The 19,399-nt window shown below is 42.0% G+C and overlaps 2 protein-coding genes across 2 annotated transcripts in view; both read left to right on the top strand.

The window, feature by feature from the left end:
* Positions 1–19,399, top strand: part of LOC27206823 (suppressor-of-stellate-like protein) — a 98,504-nt gene that overhangs the window by 12,054 nt on the left and 67,051 nt on the right. The gene's annotated exons all lie outside the window — the stretch shown is intronic.
* Positions 1,007–3,601, top strand: LOC27206346. Its single transcript, XM_016172593.3, has 2 exons — positions 1,007–1,134; positions 3,093–3,601. The coding sequence occupies exons 1-2, from the start codon at positions 1,007–1,009 to the stop codon at positions 3,445–3,447; spliced, it is 483 nt and encodes a 160-aa protein (XP_016039272.3). The 3' UTR covers positions 3,448–3,601.

Here is a 19,399-nt window from a genome sequence, read left to right as displayed (position 1 = left end):
GGGGTTTATACAAATAATACAATTTATATAACTGATGTGATATTTATATCATATATTCTTATACTTTTACATACTTTTGTCCGTGTACGTGTCCGTTTGTCCGTTTTGTCCGCCGGCTCGTACTTTATGCCCACCGTATGCAAAGCAGCCCGCAGCCCAGCTACATGTGTTTTACATGAATTTTAAATGATATGTTAAATAAAAATGCGCAGCTAAACAGCCCAAGGCACCGCACCACAGTGAAGACAACGAAAACGGACACGGGAACGGGAACAAGAATAAAAAAAAAAAAAAAAGAAAAACATCCACAGTGAGTGCAAAGAGTGCGTGGACAACTTACAGTAGTCATAAAAACACTGGATGCGTATGGGAAATCCCATCATTTCCTGATTTGCTTTGTTAAGAAACAAATGTTTTAATTTCTAAAGTTTATTACCTAATTATTTATCTTTCTCTTTAGACGCTACAGCTAATTAAAGTGTGTGTGTGTGCCTAATAAACCCACTGTGCCTTCTCATAAAAAATCGGAGATACAGAAGCGGGAAGCTGGGGCCAAAACTATGCAAACTTTATGCGAATCTAAAATATTTGCACTGGCCAAGCGCATGCGCAGCACACTCAATTGTTCAAATACATTTATATATCTCACAGGCCGGACGATGAGGAAAATCCAACTTGGGGAGGGAAAACTGGGCAGCAGCCGCCGTTGGCCGCAGTTTGCAGTTTGCAGTTGGATACTGGATGTTGGATGTTGGATGTTGGATGCTGCCTGATGCTATCAATTCAAAGTCAAATGGGGGGACAACAAAACAAATCGGCGCTGCATCTATAATGAGCCCAGCCAACGTGGACGGCACTCCGAGATCCTGAGCTCAAAAAGAAAAAAAAAAAACAGAAACAGGCTGGGGCCAAGGCCCCAAGTCGAAATTGATGAGAGCGGGGGCACCATATGGCCAGCGGGCTCGGGTCCACCAAACGTAGACTTTGGTCCGATGTTTTGACTTGCATGCGCCTCATTGAGTTGTTCGGTGTGGAGGACAGGACCCTGCCTCCGTTAGCCTCCTTTGGCCCCCATCTCGGAGAGCACGATCGGCTGCAGGGACACCCACCCAACGCACACACATCGGCCCACAGGTGGGGTCAACAAAATAACAGAGACCCTTGGGGCAAGCAAGATAAATCCGAATCTTATGTTTGACAATTCCAAAAAACATACATTTAATAGAACTTGCAATGCACAAATAAAAAGGTGTTTCAATCAATTCATTTAATTACTTTAATTACTAACAAGTACCTCTTCCTTTAAAAATAAAGATTTACATCTTTTGTTAAAAGATGGAAGCCATTTTTTGAAACATTTTTAATGCTCGGAAGAATAAAATGTAGTTAACAAGTTAAACATTTTATATTGTTTTAAATGCTTGTGAAGCTTTAAGGATGCGCTCTCGCTATTATTTTGACCGCGAGTGTACACACAGATGCGCCCAATGCCCTGGGGCCATTGCATTATTCCCGTTCATAGTCCGATTCGCATTGATTGCAAAAATTGTTGAATGCCGCACAATTGAATCCGGTCGCGGGTCCATAAATGTCTTCATTATGATCATGAGTAGTTTGGCCAATTTGCTGGCTCTCAACTGACCAACTGGTTATCGAGTGTATTGAGCAGATTTGGGCCTTAAGATTGCGAATATTTAATAAGTCAAGTAGAAAATGTTGTTGATTTGCGTATTTATAATCAATCTGGGAAGTGTCTAATCTACTAACATGCAAAAATCAATTGAAGTTAATAAAACAATTAGATGTCTGGGCCAGTTTGGCATACTCAATCATTTGCCGCCGCGAAAATTGGCAAGTGAAAAACTGTGCCAACACCCAAAAGAGGAATCACTTACGTGGCTGAGCGAAAAGCATGCAAAATGCAGCAAAACAACGGCCAAGAACGGAGTTCCTGTCGAAATGGCAAATGGTAGTTGGCAGTTGGGAGTTATAATCGCGCCAAGGAATGGCTAAAACTAAGGCTAAGTCTAAGGCTAAGGCTAAGGCAAAGGCAAATCAGGCATTAAATTGCTCATGAGGCCGACAATTTCTTTAAACACAGAGCACAGAGCAGCGGCTGAGTTGGTAATAGAAAAGGATTTGACTCGATTGAACACCCGAATTTGCAATTTTCGAGTTAAGCTCCGTTGCGCCCCCAAACGCCTCGCAAAAAAACAAAAAAAAATTATACTGGTGGGCGGTGAGCCGAAATTATAGCCTAAGCCCAGGCAAGTGGAAGAGCAGACTGAAGTTTTGGCCGTCTTTTTGCCAATTGCTGGCTTTTTTTCGGGGGCATCTCTTGGCCAAAGCACTTAACACGTCAACACGGTCGCCGGCGCTGTTTTCCCAAGCATTTGCCGGGCTTGGAGTAGGATTTCGGTGGGAGTTGCCATTCGAGCGGAGCCACGAAGCGGAAATACGCTGCATCGGAAGCGTAACAAATACGCAGTATAGTCAAAAAATTGCCATTTTTTCTTTAATACATATTATTTTATTTCAAGCAGTAAAGCTTCTTTAATTTATTTTAAAAAATCTTTTAAAGCCTTATGCTAACATGAGTACTCAAGCTAACCAGCTGCCAAGTGAATGAAAGTTTGTAGCTGCACTGCAAGAAGCCTGAAATAATAATAAAAAAAACATTGCGTATATATAATATGATTTTATATTATTAAAATTAATATTTCATATTTTTTCATTTTTATTTAATATCGAATTCTACCAAATTCAAGAGTGACTGAAATTTCCTCTAAGTGCCAGCTAACTAGCATTAAAAATGGGATTGCGACTCGCGTGTTGCATGACCATATACCCACATAGATCGATAAGATTGAATAAAGATTGAGGCAGCTTGTGTGTTGTGATTATTATCTATTTTGGCAGAAATCGATCGTGATCGATTTATGCTGAGTTGGCTTGAACAAGGTGAAGTGGCTGCGGGCCATAAAAATGCCTGCAACAATGCCTATTTTGGCCAACTGAGCTGTTGAAAGTGGCAACAGGAGTTCTGGGTCAAAGTGGCATGATCCCAGTGTGCTCTGATATTCTCGTACTAGTCAACAGCTCGTGTGGTTTGCATTAGCCCTTTTCGATTCGGTTATTGTCGTAACATCTGGCAGCAAAAAAAAAAAACAAAAAATTAATAACAAATTATCTATTAGCAGCTGGCACTGGAGTTTGCTGAATATGTCGACTACTCCAGAAGATCGACTGCGTGAGAACATCAATCGATGCCTCTCGGATTCCCTGGTGAAGGGAGTTGGTGGTCTGGTGATCGGATCCGTGGTCACCCTGCTATTCTTCCGGAGGCGCATATGGCCCGTCTGGCTGGGCACTGGATTCGGCGTGGGCGTGGCATATCGTGGCTGTGAGAAGGAGCTCAACGATGTGAAATTTGGCCAACGAAAGTGATTTTAAGCATTCGGACTTCGGATTTTACTGATGCTTATGATGTTCGATTACATGGCTTGCGTTTAATTGGATTGTGCAACGATTTAAGTAACTAAACTCGAAGAAACGATAAAAACCAAACAAAAAATAAAACAAATGAATGTACAATTGCCAATTTCTCTGTAATTTTTATAAAGCAAGTGAAAGCTATAAGCCGATTACCATTAGTTCCAAATTAGTACCATTAGCCTTATCACGATCGGTGTGCGATATATGCCAATCGGCGATGGCATACGACACCTATTTTTTTGTTTTTTGGTCATCTTGGGATGGATACTCTTTCATGTTCACCGATCTGCTGATCGTCCAAGGGCCTCCATAAATCGTCCAGTCCCGTTGCTGGCTAGTTGGCTGGCTGGTGCTAATGCGACAAGTCCACCGGATTTCCCCACTGCCCACCACTCCGCGGCTCACTGAACTTGTCCTCTTCTCGGAAAGATCGCCATTCGCGATCCATTTGCCAAGATACAGTCGAGGGCAGCGCTTTGAATCCAGTCTCCTTCCGCGGCAATCGGACCATCGGTCGGCTGAGCAAGAAAAAGAAAAAGAAATGAAGAAAAACGCAGTCGAAAACCAGAGGAGATTGTGTAGCACGGTCGGCAATTATAATATATACAAAATCCATTACGGTTCACAGGTCAAATGTAGAAATTGAGATAGATCCGCGGCCAGCGGCTGGATTTGGTTCATTGGCAGCTTTGCACGTTTCCCAGCCTTGTTTTAGTGCTGCCACAGCGAGTTAGGAAGCAATTCACAAAATATCACGAATATTTATTGAAAATTTTAATATATATGAACACATATCTGGCTAGTGAACAGTGAAGGTAAAGCTAATATATATACATATTAAATTTAATTTATAAGAAGATCACACAAAGTTTAATTGCTTATCTTTTGATAGCCAATAAATTAACACATTTTGTGGCAATATATTTAAAATAATATTCTCTATTATTCTTAATACATTAAGCTTTACGTTTCAACTTTGCTGACTTATTTTGGCCAACTTAATGTCCGAATTGGCAGCACTGATCCTGTCGACATCGTCATCGTCGATCAATGCTCAATTCAGCTCAGTTGAGCCTGTAGCGCCGCATCGCATCGCATCCCATGCCCATCAAGATAGTCGAAGACCCATTGCCTCCATCGGATCCCGGTCCACCTATTGCCGATCCTCGATCACCAATCCTCGATGCGAGTGCAGTGGAGTGAAGTGCAGTGGAGAGGCAATCGTGATCGACTCGAACTCTGTGTGCTGTCTTCTGGATACTGGATACTGGATTGTGGCTACCTGCTTGTGCCGCAGCTCAGAATTCGGCAGCAATTTTTATCCAGCGTTGCTCTTGCACCGTTTTCCACCATATATATATACGATTTACACGATATCCGATGCGGCGACAGATTCGTTGTGGCAGCTACGCAGTCTTTCACAGAGATGATCCACTCGGTTCATAGTAACTTAGTTCATGTTTTGGGAACTACTTGGTTTTGGAAGATACAATTAAGTAGTAGAACGCGAAATTGATACCAAAAAAATGTTATGAATACGTCAGTTTGTGAATATGAATAATATATGTTATAATATAATGAAATTTACAGTGGTTATTTCACACTAGATGTTTGTAATTGGTCGATATACTTATATAGAAATATGAAATATATATTTAATACATAAATATATTTTATATATATTTCCGAATCAAACTGTTACGAAACTGTTCGAACTAGTTCCCCCAAGTCGTATTTGGCCAGTTCTGGCCATAACCAATTTTCAGCTACACACAATCCCACAAAAATTGAGGCCTAGACCAAGTGGCCAAAACCGAAAGCATTCCTCGAAGACTCGAAGCTCTCGCGCTCTCCACGTTTAATAAGCAATTTTGATTTGGAGCAGATTATGTGACGACCAAACGAGCTGCAAGTTCAGGTTGCATGCCACACTGCTGCACCGATGCACTGCACCCATGGCTGCCTGGCATCGGTACTACTGGTGCACTGAGATAAAATTCCTCTTTGAAAGTAAATGCTAATTTAAAAAGATTTATTTTTTTTTTTTGTAATTTTTTTTCTTCACCACAACTAACTATGGAATATTTCTACAAAGTTGATCGTGCCCCCCCTGGATTACATACCAAGGTCAGTTTATTTTTTACCAGTGTAGCCCAGCCGAGGGATCCGCCTGCTTGCAGCTTTTGACTGGGACTTGCACTTGACTTTGTCGCTGACCCGGCAAAGATTTTTAACTGGGACTTGTTGCCAGTTCCTCGGCTCCCTGATGTCGATACTGTTTACATGGAACTTGTACTGATTGCTCCTAGTCATGCCCCCGATTTGGAGATTCGCAATTTTGTGATAAGAGCTCACTGAGCGGGCCTGAGTTCATTTTCGCCGGAATTGCCTGAATTTTTATTGAATTTTAATTGGTCAACTGGTGACGAGCAGCAGCAACAGCTATTCTTTGGCCCTTTCAGAATCCGTAAAGATCGAGTAGCATATGCCTGATGACCGGCCCTTTATTTTTTTCATCGTTGTTTTCGCTACGTTCGGGAATGGCAAAGGTTCCCAAGAAAATTTAGATCAATTTTCCTAATTTACCCGAGCCGCGGCGATTGCGTGTCGTGGCGTGAAAAACGGCACTTGAGGAAAACCCACAGATTTCGAGAAGCAGGAGGAGGAGCTGAAGGAGTTGGTGCAGCTGGAGGAGCAGGCATTCCATTCAGCGGAGGAGGCCGAGGCAGCGGAAAATAAATCACGACTCAAGTTTCGAAAGCGCGAAACTGTTACCAAAGCACTTAAACTTAAATTGGCCAAAGCGAGCTGCGAGCTAATCCAGTCGAGGAGATCCCACAAAGCCCCGACTTTTTTTTTTCCTTTTTTCAGGCCGGGCGGGGAGTCCCGAGTCCCAAGTCCCAAATTAGAAATAGTGTAGATAGATACGCCAATAGAATTTATAGCGAGCCTCTCGGACTGCGTTCCTTTTGCTGCTTTCCAACTGCCGCCGCTGCTGCTGCTGCTCCTCATGATCATGCCCTGGTCAGGTTAATTTTGGGCACGACCATGACCAGGCGGCCATGTGGATGACGATGACGATGATGATGGCAACGCACGAAGGAAGCCGCGCTGCGTGCACTGCGAGAAACTGAGAGCTGCAGCAGATCGAATGGCAACGGCGATGATCGCAGGCAAGTTATTGCAGTAAAGTAAATATAAGTTAATATAAATATATATTATATAATTTAAATTAAGGAGTAATATTCTATATTAGCGCCAGTTCGTTGACCCATGTTGCCACACCCACTGTAACGCCCACAAACCGCAAAAAACTGCCATGCCCACACTGTTGAAAAATGTGTTGATATTTTTTATCTTTTTGATAAGTATTGTAAATTTATGCCGATTTGCAATTTGTAACGGGTATCTGATAGTTGGGAAACTCGACTATTCTCTCTTGTTTTCTACTGTCACTGTTGTTTCGCTTACCACTTAAATATTTATCATATTAATTCATTTATTTCTCACTATATTTTCTTCGCAGTGTAGTGAGAAGGGATGAGCAGGGGCTTTGGGGTGGTGGTCATGACGCTGCGGCAGAAACGTGCTCAGGGATCGCAGCTTAAGTTTAATGGAACCAATTGAAGATATTTTGTGGGCAAGTGATAAAGTTGTATGCCCAGTTGGTGGGTGCCTTCTTCTTCTTCTTCTTCTCCGGCCAGGCATAAAAAAAAATCGCTGGCTTTTCCATCAACAACTCTCGGCTGCAAGTTCACTTCACGAACCCATTAAATGATGCGTATGCCCAACGTGATCATGCGTCTCCGAGGGGCCAGATCACACAATCCTGATACGCAGAGTGGAAAACCTGAGGAGAAATCAGCGTGAAAATTGCCCACCTTGCCTTTGCCTTAGCCTGCTCCTATCTTCGGCAACCCCGCCCCCGCGCTAAGTTATGTGAAAATTGCGGAAGAATTTCGTGAGGCGGCTTGTTAGTAGATGAAATGGAAGCAAAAAGCAAACCCAAACAAACCAAAGCAAACCGAACCGTACCAAAGTAAACCCACATTCAGCCAGGTCCAAAGGCAATTGGCCTCCAATCAGTGGGGGGAAGTGGGTGAAAGGCGATGCACAGGGGGTTGTGAAGTAGGTTAAGGTAATTCCCAACATCACAAGCATATGGCCAGCAAATTTTTAGCTGTCATTGAATTGGCAAAATCACCGAAGCTGAGCTATTTCCTAATCGATTCGCATATTGGGGCTCGAACTCCAAATGAAATGATCAGAATGATCATCAAATATGGTAACAGATATATGTCAGTAAAACATTTGATCAATTTTTAAGATGTCTTATACTTTGTGGACTTGGGATTTCCTTTTCTGCACGTGATGATATTCCATTTTCCGGATGGTAGAAAACCATGGGATCATTTTTCAACTGTGTCTGTGCCGCTTGTGACGTCACGCTTCCGCCGCCAACCAATCAATCAAAGGGCCGTCAACTCCACAGCCGCCGTCTCTTTCTGCCGCCCCCTTGCCATCTCTTTCTGCGAAAAAGTTCTTCAAGTTGTTGGTGGCTCCGTTTGCGGCTTTTCTTATTTATTTTGGCTCATTTTTACGCTTTATGCACTGCGCGTTTCCCGACACTCCCCGCCCACTATCCACTTTTCCAGATGCTTCTCTAGTTTTCGCCAGTCCCATACCAAAAACCCAGAACCCCAAACCCTTTCTTTATTTCACTGCGCTGTTGTCCATTAAATTTGATACCCACCTATTTGGCCAATAAAATTAACCTACCTCAACTTGTTTGGCCTTCGTCATATACTCGTAGTAAAGGTGGGCGAAACACCAGTGCGAGCGAGAGAGATGGTGAGAGGGTGCGTGAAAGAGACGGCATGGGGGGCGGAGGGAAAGAGACGCACAACAACACCCTCTTTGCCATTTGCCTTAATGTCAGACATGCGAATGTTTAATGTGTACTCAAGTCTGGTCTGAAGATGGTTGCACTTTTTAAATAATTCGCAGCGAAAAAGAAGATCCCTCGTATGTAAAATTTGAAATTTTATATAGTTTTGATAATGTGTGGAAGGTATAAAATTATAGGCTGACGATTCTTCCCAATTGTTGTTTACTAATACAGTAAATAGTTTAGTAAATATCTTTGCTTAAACTATTTTTCCAGTAGCATTACCATCAACGCCATTCCAAATCGCCCGATGCGATCGGTGGCCCAGCTCCTCCTGGGAAACCGCCACCTCATGTGGCGAACGCATCGGGCGCGCAAATAAATTAGCGGCCACCAAGTGTTGACATTTATTGTCAAGCCAAGCCCCAAAAAAAGCAAACTGAGAGAACGCGAGTTCGAAACCGAAACCAAATTCCCGGCAGCAAAACAAAAAAAAAACGAATAAAATAAAAAAGGAAAACGAAACGAGCGACACTTGCAGCGGAGTTGCAACAAGATACGCGTTGCACGTTGCACGTTGCGAGTTGCAAGTTGCACATTGCACACTGCACATTGCCGCACGCTTTTGGTCAATTTCAATTTATTGCATCAAGTGACAATCGCGTTAAATGGGCGGGGAATGTGAATGGGAATTGGAAATGACAGTGGCAAGGACCCAAGTATCCTATTTAATTGGTGACCCCGACAACGTCTAAATTGTCGCACCTTTTTCAGACGCAATTTGCTGCGCTTCGGGCTTTCAGTGCGAGTCCCTCCTTTTATGCTTTTTGCTGTCTCATATAAAAATAGTACGACTTTTTTGTTTATGTAAATTAAACTCATTGTTGGTAATCAAAAATTGTATTTTATATTAGGCAATACATATTTTTGGAAGCTAGTTAATTTTCTATAAAATGTTAGTGAGAGTAGGTTGTAGGGCTTGTTTTGGTTGGATAACAAATTTGTTATCCTAATTACTGAGCCTTAAATTTTGATTGCCATTTTAGAAGTACATTTGTACTTCTTTTTCTAGCGAGGCAGCCAAGCGCAGCGGCAAAACGCTTAAAACGAGCCGCTTTTTTATTGAGAAAAAAGAAAGAGAGAAAAGCGAAGAGAGGTAACCAAATTTAGACCGAGCGCGTTGCAAGTTGCCAGTTTGCAGTTGCCGGTTGCCCGTTGCCCGTTGCAAGGCAATTAAAATTTTGCGCCAAACAAAAAGCGAACAGGGGTCCTCCTCCGACCCTCCGTCTCTTTCTCATTCTTGACGGCGTGCTGCCGTCTCTTTCTCGTTGTTTCGGTGCCAAAATAAGTCAAGTGTTGCACAGACAGCAACGCGAGGAACCTCAAAGTGGCAGCCAAATGGGCGTATGAAATGCAATTAAATTAAATTTGCAGTTTTCACGAGTCCAGTGGCGTGGTGTCCATCGAGGTCGGTAGCGGTAAGGGGGGCTTATAATGGGGTATTAAAACTAACCGCAACCTGTCATAATGGTCAATGTCAATTTCGCATAATTAACATTTAATTGAAAAGTTTCAACCAAATGATGGTGCATCAATGGGAAATTAGAGGCGCGGCATGGCAGTGGGTAGTGCAATTTGAGGAGGGGCTTTCGGTTTTTGGGTTTTCTTTAGGGTCCGTGACAGTGCGTGTCCTTTGAGCAAATGAAAAAAAAAAGAATATGACTGCGAACAGAGTTTAGGTAAAGTGTGAACATGAGGGTAGAGGGGATCTCTCTGAAAGCTTGATATTCCTTTTACCTTATTAGTGAGTAATACTATATATTATACATTTAATAGTAATAGATGTGTGTGCCATCTAAGCAGATCTTTCTTAAGGCCTTAAATCTACTAGTAGTCGCTTTAGTATTTGCCGTTGTTTTCCCATTCCCAGATGGCATCATTTTTGGTTTCGTCGGTTAACTTTTTAGCCAGTTCTACTGTCTATTGAAATGTCAGTCAACGGCCCTCCGAAATGTTTTATAGCCAATTATAGTTGTCAAAGTGTGTGTGCTAACAGCGTATATACATATGTGCGTGTGTATGTATGCTTGTGGCAGCAGGCTTTGGGGCAAGTCTTACTTCCTGGCTATGTTTTGGATGCGGATTTGGTTTCACCAGGCCTATCGATAACAGTTGATAAGAGGCTCAGCCCACACAGCCACCCACTGACAGGCCATGTGTGCGTGCACTGAAAGAAATGTTCATGTTATATATTTTTTAAAACATCTATTACCAGGACAGTTTGCACATACATATATTAAATATCTGTTTATTGTTTTCATTGTTTATTTATTATTAAAACTATATACATATATAAATATTGAACATATTGTTAAGGAAACTACTATTACATTATATTTGCCAACTTGTTTTAAGGACTATTCTTTTTCGAAAAATTTAGTTGTATGTATAAAATATTTTTCAGTGTGCTTTCCTATCGGCAGTGCAGCCCTACATCCCAAATGCTCGCCTCCTTTCTCACAGTGTGTGATTTTAAAAGGTTTTCCATGTTGGAGCGATAAAATGGCAAAAATTGAATAACTGACAGAGTCAAGGGAGAGGGCCTCGTGGATTTTCAGTAACTGCGAGCGGGGTTCTTTTTTTTTTGCCGATTGGGTAAATCGATAGCAAGACTAAAGGAAGGGGAGGAGGGAGGCAAATTCAAGTGGCTAAAATCCGAATCAGCGAAGCCTAAACAAAGCAAAAGTCAGGCTGTGGATTAATTCGCATTTTCGCGCGTTTCTTGGCAGCTTAAGGTGATCCACCCCCTTGGAAAATCCCTCAAGACCCCAAATCTCAAGCTCCGTCTTTGTTTTTCTTCGCTCTTGAGCCGCCACTTTGTTTACAAAAATTATACAAAGCATGCAATTGTTTTAATTCCTCCTCTCGAGGGTTTTGCTTGTTTTGGGTTTTTTGTTTTTCCGTTTTTGGGTCCCCTTTTTTTGTGTAATAAATTTAACGCCAGGCTTGGAAATCGGGAGGGGAAGACCAGACTAACTGCTGGCCCCCAGGCCATTCGAAATGCATCACTGACCTAGCCCAGCCGAAAATATTCCATGGAAAGGGAATCTTGGTTTGGCGGCTCATATACCCCATTCAAGTTGAAGTACTTGGTGGTCTATTAACGTACTCTGTACCAATAAAGTGAATTGTCTGATATTAGATTCAATGGATATAAAAACATATAGCATCATCAGCACATTTACTATAAATGCGTTTTAAACAACCAATGTGAGACTTAACGGATTATACACCAATTAAAGTTCCCGACAATCAGGACTCGCACACAAGTGCGTTTTGCGGTGATTGTGGTGTGAAGGGGCGGGGGGCGTGGTGGCTTAAAGGAGGGTTTTCTGATCCTGATTGAAAGCCCGAAACACAAAATGCGGCATATTTTAGCGCGACTGTGTGCCACTTGACTCGATTGCACAAGAACAACAAAAGTTATGCTACAATTCATGCATGAAACATGACTTCTAAACCCCCCCAACCCCAGTGCGCCCCAAGCCCCCCCCCAACCCCCTTCCACTTAAAGCCACAGGCGTGGAAAGGGGGGTTACTAAACGCTTGATGGTGTTTTACCGAGGACTAAACAGCAGAGCGAGCTGATGCACGGTGAGAAATATTTTGTAAAAGTACTTGGTTCCTAAAGTTGAACAGAAGGCAAGGTGTTTCTTATATTCTGAAGTACTTATAAAGCATTAAAGCCGCCTGAATCTTAAATTCTTCATAGGTTGTGTAAGGTCTTTTATGACACATAATTTTCTTTTTATTTTTAAAGACTTTTATATAAATTTTTGCCCCATTTTCTGGCAGTGTTTGAAGCTCTATCGTCATCGTCTGCGGCTCGAAATCAAACGCACGCAGGCGAAAGCTTTTGAAGCTTTTCTAATGAGCATCGTCGCTGCGTTAACCCATCTCACCGCACCTTGCACAGCCAGCCCCTTAACCCGCTTAACCCATTAACCCTATGGCGCCGATGGATGCCGACAACGCCGACAAACGCCTTTCGCCGCAGGCGCAATTATTGCAACTTCAATAAATTTTCGACTTGATTACGCACAGAGCGAAATTAATCGGCAGCATACGTCATACGCCACCCGGCAATTCCAATTCCAATTAAGAACTGCGCCTGTGCCCATCGCCTATCGAGTGTACAATCGAGTGGCAGGAAATTCTAGGAAATTACTCACACTCATTAACATATTTACACCTAAAAACGAACGCTGACAAATGACAAAGAGGCGTAGCTGGCAGTCTGGTGTTTATCCAGTTCGCAATTAGACAAGGTGCCTCCATTCCAACGCCCACCCCCCCGTCGCAATTTTGTCAACTGGCGATCCGAACAAGCTAAAAAAAAAAGGCAGGCTTAAGATCAGCCAATTGACTCAAACACTCCATGTTCCCGATTTCACTCTCGCAGAATTCAAAGGCGAAATTAAATCTCAAGAATACTTATTATTATATTATAAACCTTAGGAATTCGCGTGTATGATCGAATGCATTTGTTACAAAACGTATATGTAGAGGTATGTATATATATCAATATATATAACTCTACTATATCAATTTGAATATAGCCACTTTCTGCGATTTCCAGAACACATCGGATGGTAAACAGGAGCGGCAGGCGTCAAAGGAGCTGCACTGGAGCTCCAAGCAGAGACACACGATGAGCAGAAGGGGTCAGGGCCTCAGACGATTACGATTAATGAGCAGGCACTTAAAAAATTTTACACGGCACGCGCTCTACGCAGCTTCCTCCTCCTGCCTCCTGCCTCCTGCCTCCTGCCTCCTGCCACCATCTTCCATTCCCCATCCTCGCCAGCCATTTCGCATTAAGTTGTCCAACACCTGCCCAGTGGGCAAAGCGATGGAAAGCGGCCTGATTGCCAATTTGTTGTTGGCCAAGTTTAGCATTCGCATTTGTCTCTGTAAATCCCGCACAGAGCAAAAATTATATAACTTAGCTTGCGATCTGGGAGAGATTAGGTGCATTTTCAAAATATTTAATAGCGGCAACTTCAAAACTTTCCCTTATTTTTGAATCTTGCAATCAACTTTGACATATGCAAGCAATATACTCGGCAGGAAATGGAAGTATCCGATAGATTTTTCCCAGTGCATTGGGAAGGCGAACATTTGCGATGGGCTAAAAGGGGGGGATGCAGTGCACCTTGCACCAATTAAGATGCACTCTCAGGATCTGAAACTAATACGCCTTAGCCATGGGTGAGCCCCCTCCACTTCGTGCGCTGTTGTGACAGATTTTCCCATTGACAGGGCCTTAATGGATTAACATTTGTCAGTGTCGTGTTAGGCCAGAAGTAACGAAAAAGCAAAAAAAAAAAAAACGAGGAAAGCCACCATAACAATGCCCGCCAGGTGAAAAAAGGCAGGTGGGGAAGCTGTGGACAGTTTCTGATTTGCATAACCGACGATCATCGCTTTATTCAAGTCCAGTGTGGCTGCAGGTATGGCAAGCCAACCTGTGCAACTTAAAATAAGCAACAAAAAGTATATAAACAAAGATGGACATTTAAAAGATTAATTAGCAGTGGATTATAAAATTCGCAACTATTATGCCTAATGAAAGCACATCAAATGCAATCGGAAAATATAAAAGCTAGCAGATTTGGACTGACTCCTTTTGTGGACCACTCCATATTGATTTCGCTATGAATAATTGGCGTGTTAATCCGATCGTTGTCCGTGTTGCAATCAGCGATTTAGACACAGTCACCTCCATTAGTTAGGCGACACGCAGTGGCGAAAATGAAAATGGAATGAAATGGAATGGAATGGAATGGGAATGGATCGCATTGGTAGACGCACTTTGACAGCGGGCCCCAAAGTGAATAACTTGCGGCACGCTAAACTCGTATTAATTTTAATGATATAATATGAAGAGACACGCTAAATTGTTTACATCCCAGGCGCAGGCATATTGGGGATCTTGAGGATAGCAGTGGAGGAGCGGTGCGTGTTCGGATCCACGGAGCTACACCCATGATTATAGAGTTTGAGGTGAGCCACTCTTCTCATCTTTTTTTTTTGTTCCCCTTCTTGTGCCAGCTGAGCCGCAGCTCATTAACATTTTTAATTTTATTTTATTTAATTATACAGAAGTTTATTGCTTCCGTCGTGCCGATGCGTTATTTGATCCCCCCTCAATTTTTTCGCGCTAAACTGCGAACTAAGCCGGGGGGAATCAGATGGGGGGGACTGACGGGTGCAAGAAATGCAGTTTTATAAATTATAGTTAAGAGCTGATTACACGCACTATAAACGTTTACTCTTCGCACCACGCGAACCTCGAGGGGCAGTCGGGTGTTTAGGTCCTCTAATTGATTGGCCGGCACACTGAAACCAAAAATACAACTGCATTTCTATAAATTTGGAATAGAATATATACTTTAAGTCGCTTTAACCTTTTAAACCTTATAAAATATATATTTTTATGCAAATTACTTGCATTGCAATTTACATTTAAGTTTACATTTTAATATTTTATTGTTACTTAGATTTTTATTATACTTTATTTTCTATATTAAACATATGTTGCATATAATAACAATATCTTAAATTCCTTTAAATCGTTTGCTTATGTGTACTTCTGAGCAGGCATGGCGATTGGTCAGTGGCGTTGGGGCGAAGTGCAGAAAAGGGGATACTATATGTGTGTATATGCCTTCGTTACTATGTTTACGGCCACTTATCAGCAGTCGTCTCTCAGTCAGCACATTATACAAATTAATTAGCGCTGGCTCATTACAAGTTGAACACCCCACCTAGAACATTGGACTCCAGACCATGTAACACATCCTACCCTCACTAATTTACCAACTTTAACCATCTGAAAACACACATATTTCACAATCAAGTTGGCAACAATTTGCCGAATGCCGTTGTTCAACAAGACAATGTCTCATAAATCCATCACTATGCTTAAATGTTGAAAGTGTGAGAATGGGTTGGGGGATTTTGCCGCACATAAGGGTCTTATGGGGGCTTATAAATCGGGTGAGAACAATTGTTTCAAACGTTGAATTACATGTAAACTGCATTACCATAATATCGCTTCAATTATAGATTATTAATTACATTTTTAGTTAGTTCGATTTTCAGCTAATGAATCCGTTTCCGTCCCATATAAACTCAATAAGTGATAACTAATTGGATACAAGACTGTCTCGATTTTAAATGGTGAAATTCATTTGGAAATTGCTTTAAGCCTGAAATTTGACCAACACGAGAAGCAAGAAATTGGGCACAAAGGCGTAGGTATGTATGTATGTACATATGTATGTACATATTTCGAATGTGGGGATAGTATTTGAGACCCAATCTCGAACCCCCCACCAGCTCTCCACTGCCACTTGACTCCAGACAGACAGACCTACACTTGTGCGTGTGTGTATAGGGTATATGGATATATGGTCTGGAACAGGTTGGTCGGATGTGGGAATGGAGCGGAGTGGAGCGAATATCTATCAATGTGCTTTCGGTTATTCATCAACGAAAATGTCTAAATTATTCAAATGGAAATGTGGAAATGTCGTCCGTCCTCCACTTCCATCTCCATCTCCATGTCCACCTCCACCTCTATCTCGAATCTCCAATCTCCGATCCTTTTGGGCCACTCCTGTTTTGTTTCTGTTGGTCGGACATGGACTGAATTGATGAAGCGGCAGCAGACCGACAAACCGTTAGACGTAATGCGGACAGATGAGTGGGTGGTGGGGTGCAAGGTGGCTGACGTACGGTGGGGCAACCGCTAACAATGGCCTCGTCTTCCCCCACCATCCTTTTCCCTTTTGGCAAGTGCCCGAAATGGTTTCGTTATTTGGTCCTGTCTGCCGCTCGCTCTATATACACATGTTGGCTGGATTTTATGTCTAGTCGGGGATTTCTATAAACACACAGTCCCAAAGAAAATATTCTCCATCCTCTCTAAGCACTAAATGTTCCATGAAAATACACACACGCGTTCGTTTATATGTATATGTATGAGTAATTACTATTTTTGGGCATTTTACTTCCGTCTTTGGGCTGCTTTGGGTATTTTATAAATAGAAAGTGGATATCTTTAAGGTGGCTATTGGTGTTCAGTACTTTCCTTAAAATATTACCGGATCTTTACTATGCAAGTGTGAACTTTTCCAAAATATGGTCTTCCCGGTTTGTTTGGCTCACTCAAGAAGAAAAGCACGATCATGTTGCAAGTTCTTCTGGAAATACACATACAAGACTGTGCATTTCTAAAGTCTCTGCTAATTTACTGTTATGACGTCAGAGAACGGCTTGCTTTTCGCTTTTTTTCTCTTTTTTTTGTAATTTTCAGCCCGAGGTTAAGTCGAAGGTTAAGGTGGAACTTGAATGGCTTGTAATTGTTTTTGTTGCCGGCCGCAGCGCCTGTTTAAATGTTTGTCAAAGGAAAAAGACGTGTCAACTGGCGCCGTTGTTCCTGTCTTCCCGTCCCCTCCCCGCGCCCCATTCCCCCCTCCCCCCTCACTCACCTCTTCTATCTCTGTGGACAGGTCCAGGCCCAGGACAAAGAAAAATGGTCCACGTTTCATCGGAGCTTTGTTCATCTTGTTGTTGCACACATAACGACAGCACAGGTCGAGAAGGTGTTATTTCCTTGGGATATATGTTTTAAATACTAGAATATCAGAGTCATAATAATCATTAATTTATCCTCCTTGCTTAAATCTAAATCTAAAGTCAATTTATATCATATTATATCACAGAAAAAGTAGCTTTCCTAACCAAAATATGTTGCTGCATGGATCTTTCACATCATTATGATCAATTAAATCAAACATTTTTTCGTCATATTATTTAATTGTTTAAGTGTTTTTTTGTGTTAGTCCTGTAATATTGCCCTCTGCTGTGCATAAAAGTGTTGTTATTGGGGCTGCTGGTGTTGGCAAAGCAGCGAACAGGATAAAATTCGCTGTTTACATTCTCTAATTTCGCTTGTTCATTGTCCAGCGAAGCGTTTCGCGTGCATCGCCCGGGCCTCCCCCAACCACACCCCTTTTCCAGCGCCGCCCCTCTGACCCCCCTTTGAAGGCCAGCAAATAAAAAAAGAAAAAACGAAAAAAATAAGAAGCAAACTTTGTTTGGCCAGTTGACCAACAGAGCGCTGGTGAAATTAAGCCGAGTATCCATATCCGTTGTCTCAACTGCAGTCGCACCCCCTTGGAAAAAAAACTACACTCAGTGACCCCTCTTAACCCATTGAACACCGTTGGTCGAAAATCGGATGAGGTACACAGAAAATCAGTGTGAATTTATTCGGCAATAGCACTACTTCGCCTGATTTGACATTCAGACCAATTAAATACACTTATTTCTTATTTTTGCACATGAATCTTTTTTATTTGCATACTAAAACGAAATGTGTAAGGCAAGGGACAAGCTTAGCTATACATTCCTTAATAAAAGCAATAATTGGCTCTCAAGTTTATTTAGAAATCATCGGCTTGGAAGCCGCACTCAGTGGGTTAATCGCTTAGGAGCCCCCTTTTTAGCCGATCTGCGCTTTTGCTTCTTTTGGGCTGCGGCGAACATCTTCTCTTTGCTTTTCATTTGGCTGCCTGGCAAAAGATTTCAAAGTAATGTTACATCAAGTGGAAAACACTTGCACATACAGTAAAGCCTCGCCATCGCAATCACCTCTGGACCCCACCCATTTCAGCACCTGCCGACATCTCCTGACAGAATCCGCCTTTGTTCTTCTGCCTCAGTCAGCATTTTTGCGGACAGGACAGGCGCAAGGTTTTTAATTTTTTGTATCTTGTTTCCCATTTCACCTGCCTACTACTGTACAGTGTTCACACATCGATGTGCTAGCGCAAAAACCCATCTGATTTGGGTGCGGAGGTGGGCTCAGGTAAGCCTTCCTTTCGGAAAACTCACTCAGGTGGGGGTAAATATTTTTCAAAAATATTTCTTCATCATACACCGAGGTGTCATTCGAATCCCTTCGAACGAATAGGTTATCAAGGATAAATGAACTGTAACTTTAAGCATTTACTAAAGAAATCGTTTAATGGACATGTGATTTAGTTAACTAATAATTAATATTACATATAAATCCGTAAATACGGTTACAAATATACAGGTATAATCATAAAATATTTAAACCGATTTTAGCTAATTATTATTAATTGATACCATTAGGAACTCTAGCATTTACACGTATATACCTTGTTTGGATTTTTGTACTAGTGCTTCAATAATTCCTTTGGGCACACTGAACTAAAAAAAAAAACCTAAAAATATCCAGAGAGGGAGATGTTGGCCACTAAAATTCCGTTGACAAGCGCAAGTTGTTCGGGTCGTTGTTGTAGCCACTGTTGTTTTCCAGTTAGTTGGCTGTTATAAAAGTGCAGAAGCTCAGTTGCCTTGTCGCCCTGTCTCTAATTCGCACAAATGGCAAAAATGTAAACGAATTTCCTATGTTCATTAACTCTGCCAGCGTCGACTGCGCTGCCCGGCACTTGTATCGTCGTGTCAAGTTGTTGTTGCAACTGCAGTAAGTGCAGCAGTTGCAACAGCAGCACCATCAGCAACATTCACTGCAACTGCAACATGATGCTATTTTTATTAGCCTGACTTGACTGAATTCGGGACTCTGGGTTTTCTGTGTCAGCGAAAGGTTAAAGCCACCGGTCAAGTTCAAGGCGTGAGAAATAAGACAAAGTGCTGAGTGTTTCAACTGGAAAACGAAGATGCAGGAACCCAAGTTGATGTACAATCTAAGCAATTTCTAAAACTTAGAAGCACCCCTTTTAATTGGTAATTGTATTAAATCGAGGGGTTTTAATATATTCTTAAAAATGCAATTGCAACATCTATCCAGATTTATGTTTCTCATTAGTTGGGACGTGTGGCAGATTGGTGACCCCAAAAATACTCAACAGTTCAAATTACAGAACCAATTTGGTGGCTCTCGTTTTTGCTATT

The sequence above is a fragment of the Drosophila simulans genome, chromosome X (genome assembly GCF_016746395.2).
Source record: "Drosophila simulans strain w501 chromosome X, Prin_Dsim_3.1, whole genome shotgun sequence".
Classification (NCBI taxonomy): Eukaryota; Metazoa; Arthropoda; class Insecta; order Diptera; family Drosophilidae; genus Drosophila; species Drosophila simulans.
The sequence above is the reverse complement of the archived record's forward strand: the minus strand, read 5'-3'. Positions and strand labels throughout refer to the sequence as shown.

Coding starts and splice junctions, on each gene's coding strand:
- LOC27206346 (XM_016172593.3), top strand. CDS start 1,007: ATGCGCCTCATTGAGTTGTTCGGTGTGGAGGACAGGACCCTGCCTCCG. Junction 1,135..3,092: donor GCACACACATCGGCCCACAG/GTGGGGTCAACA, acceptor TTCTCGTACTAG/TCAACAGCTCGTGTGGTTTG.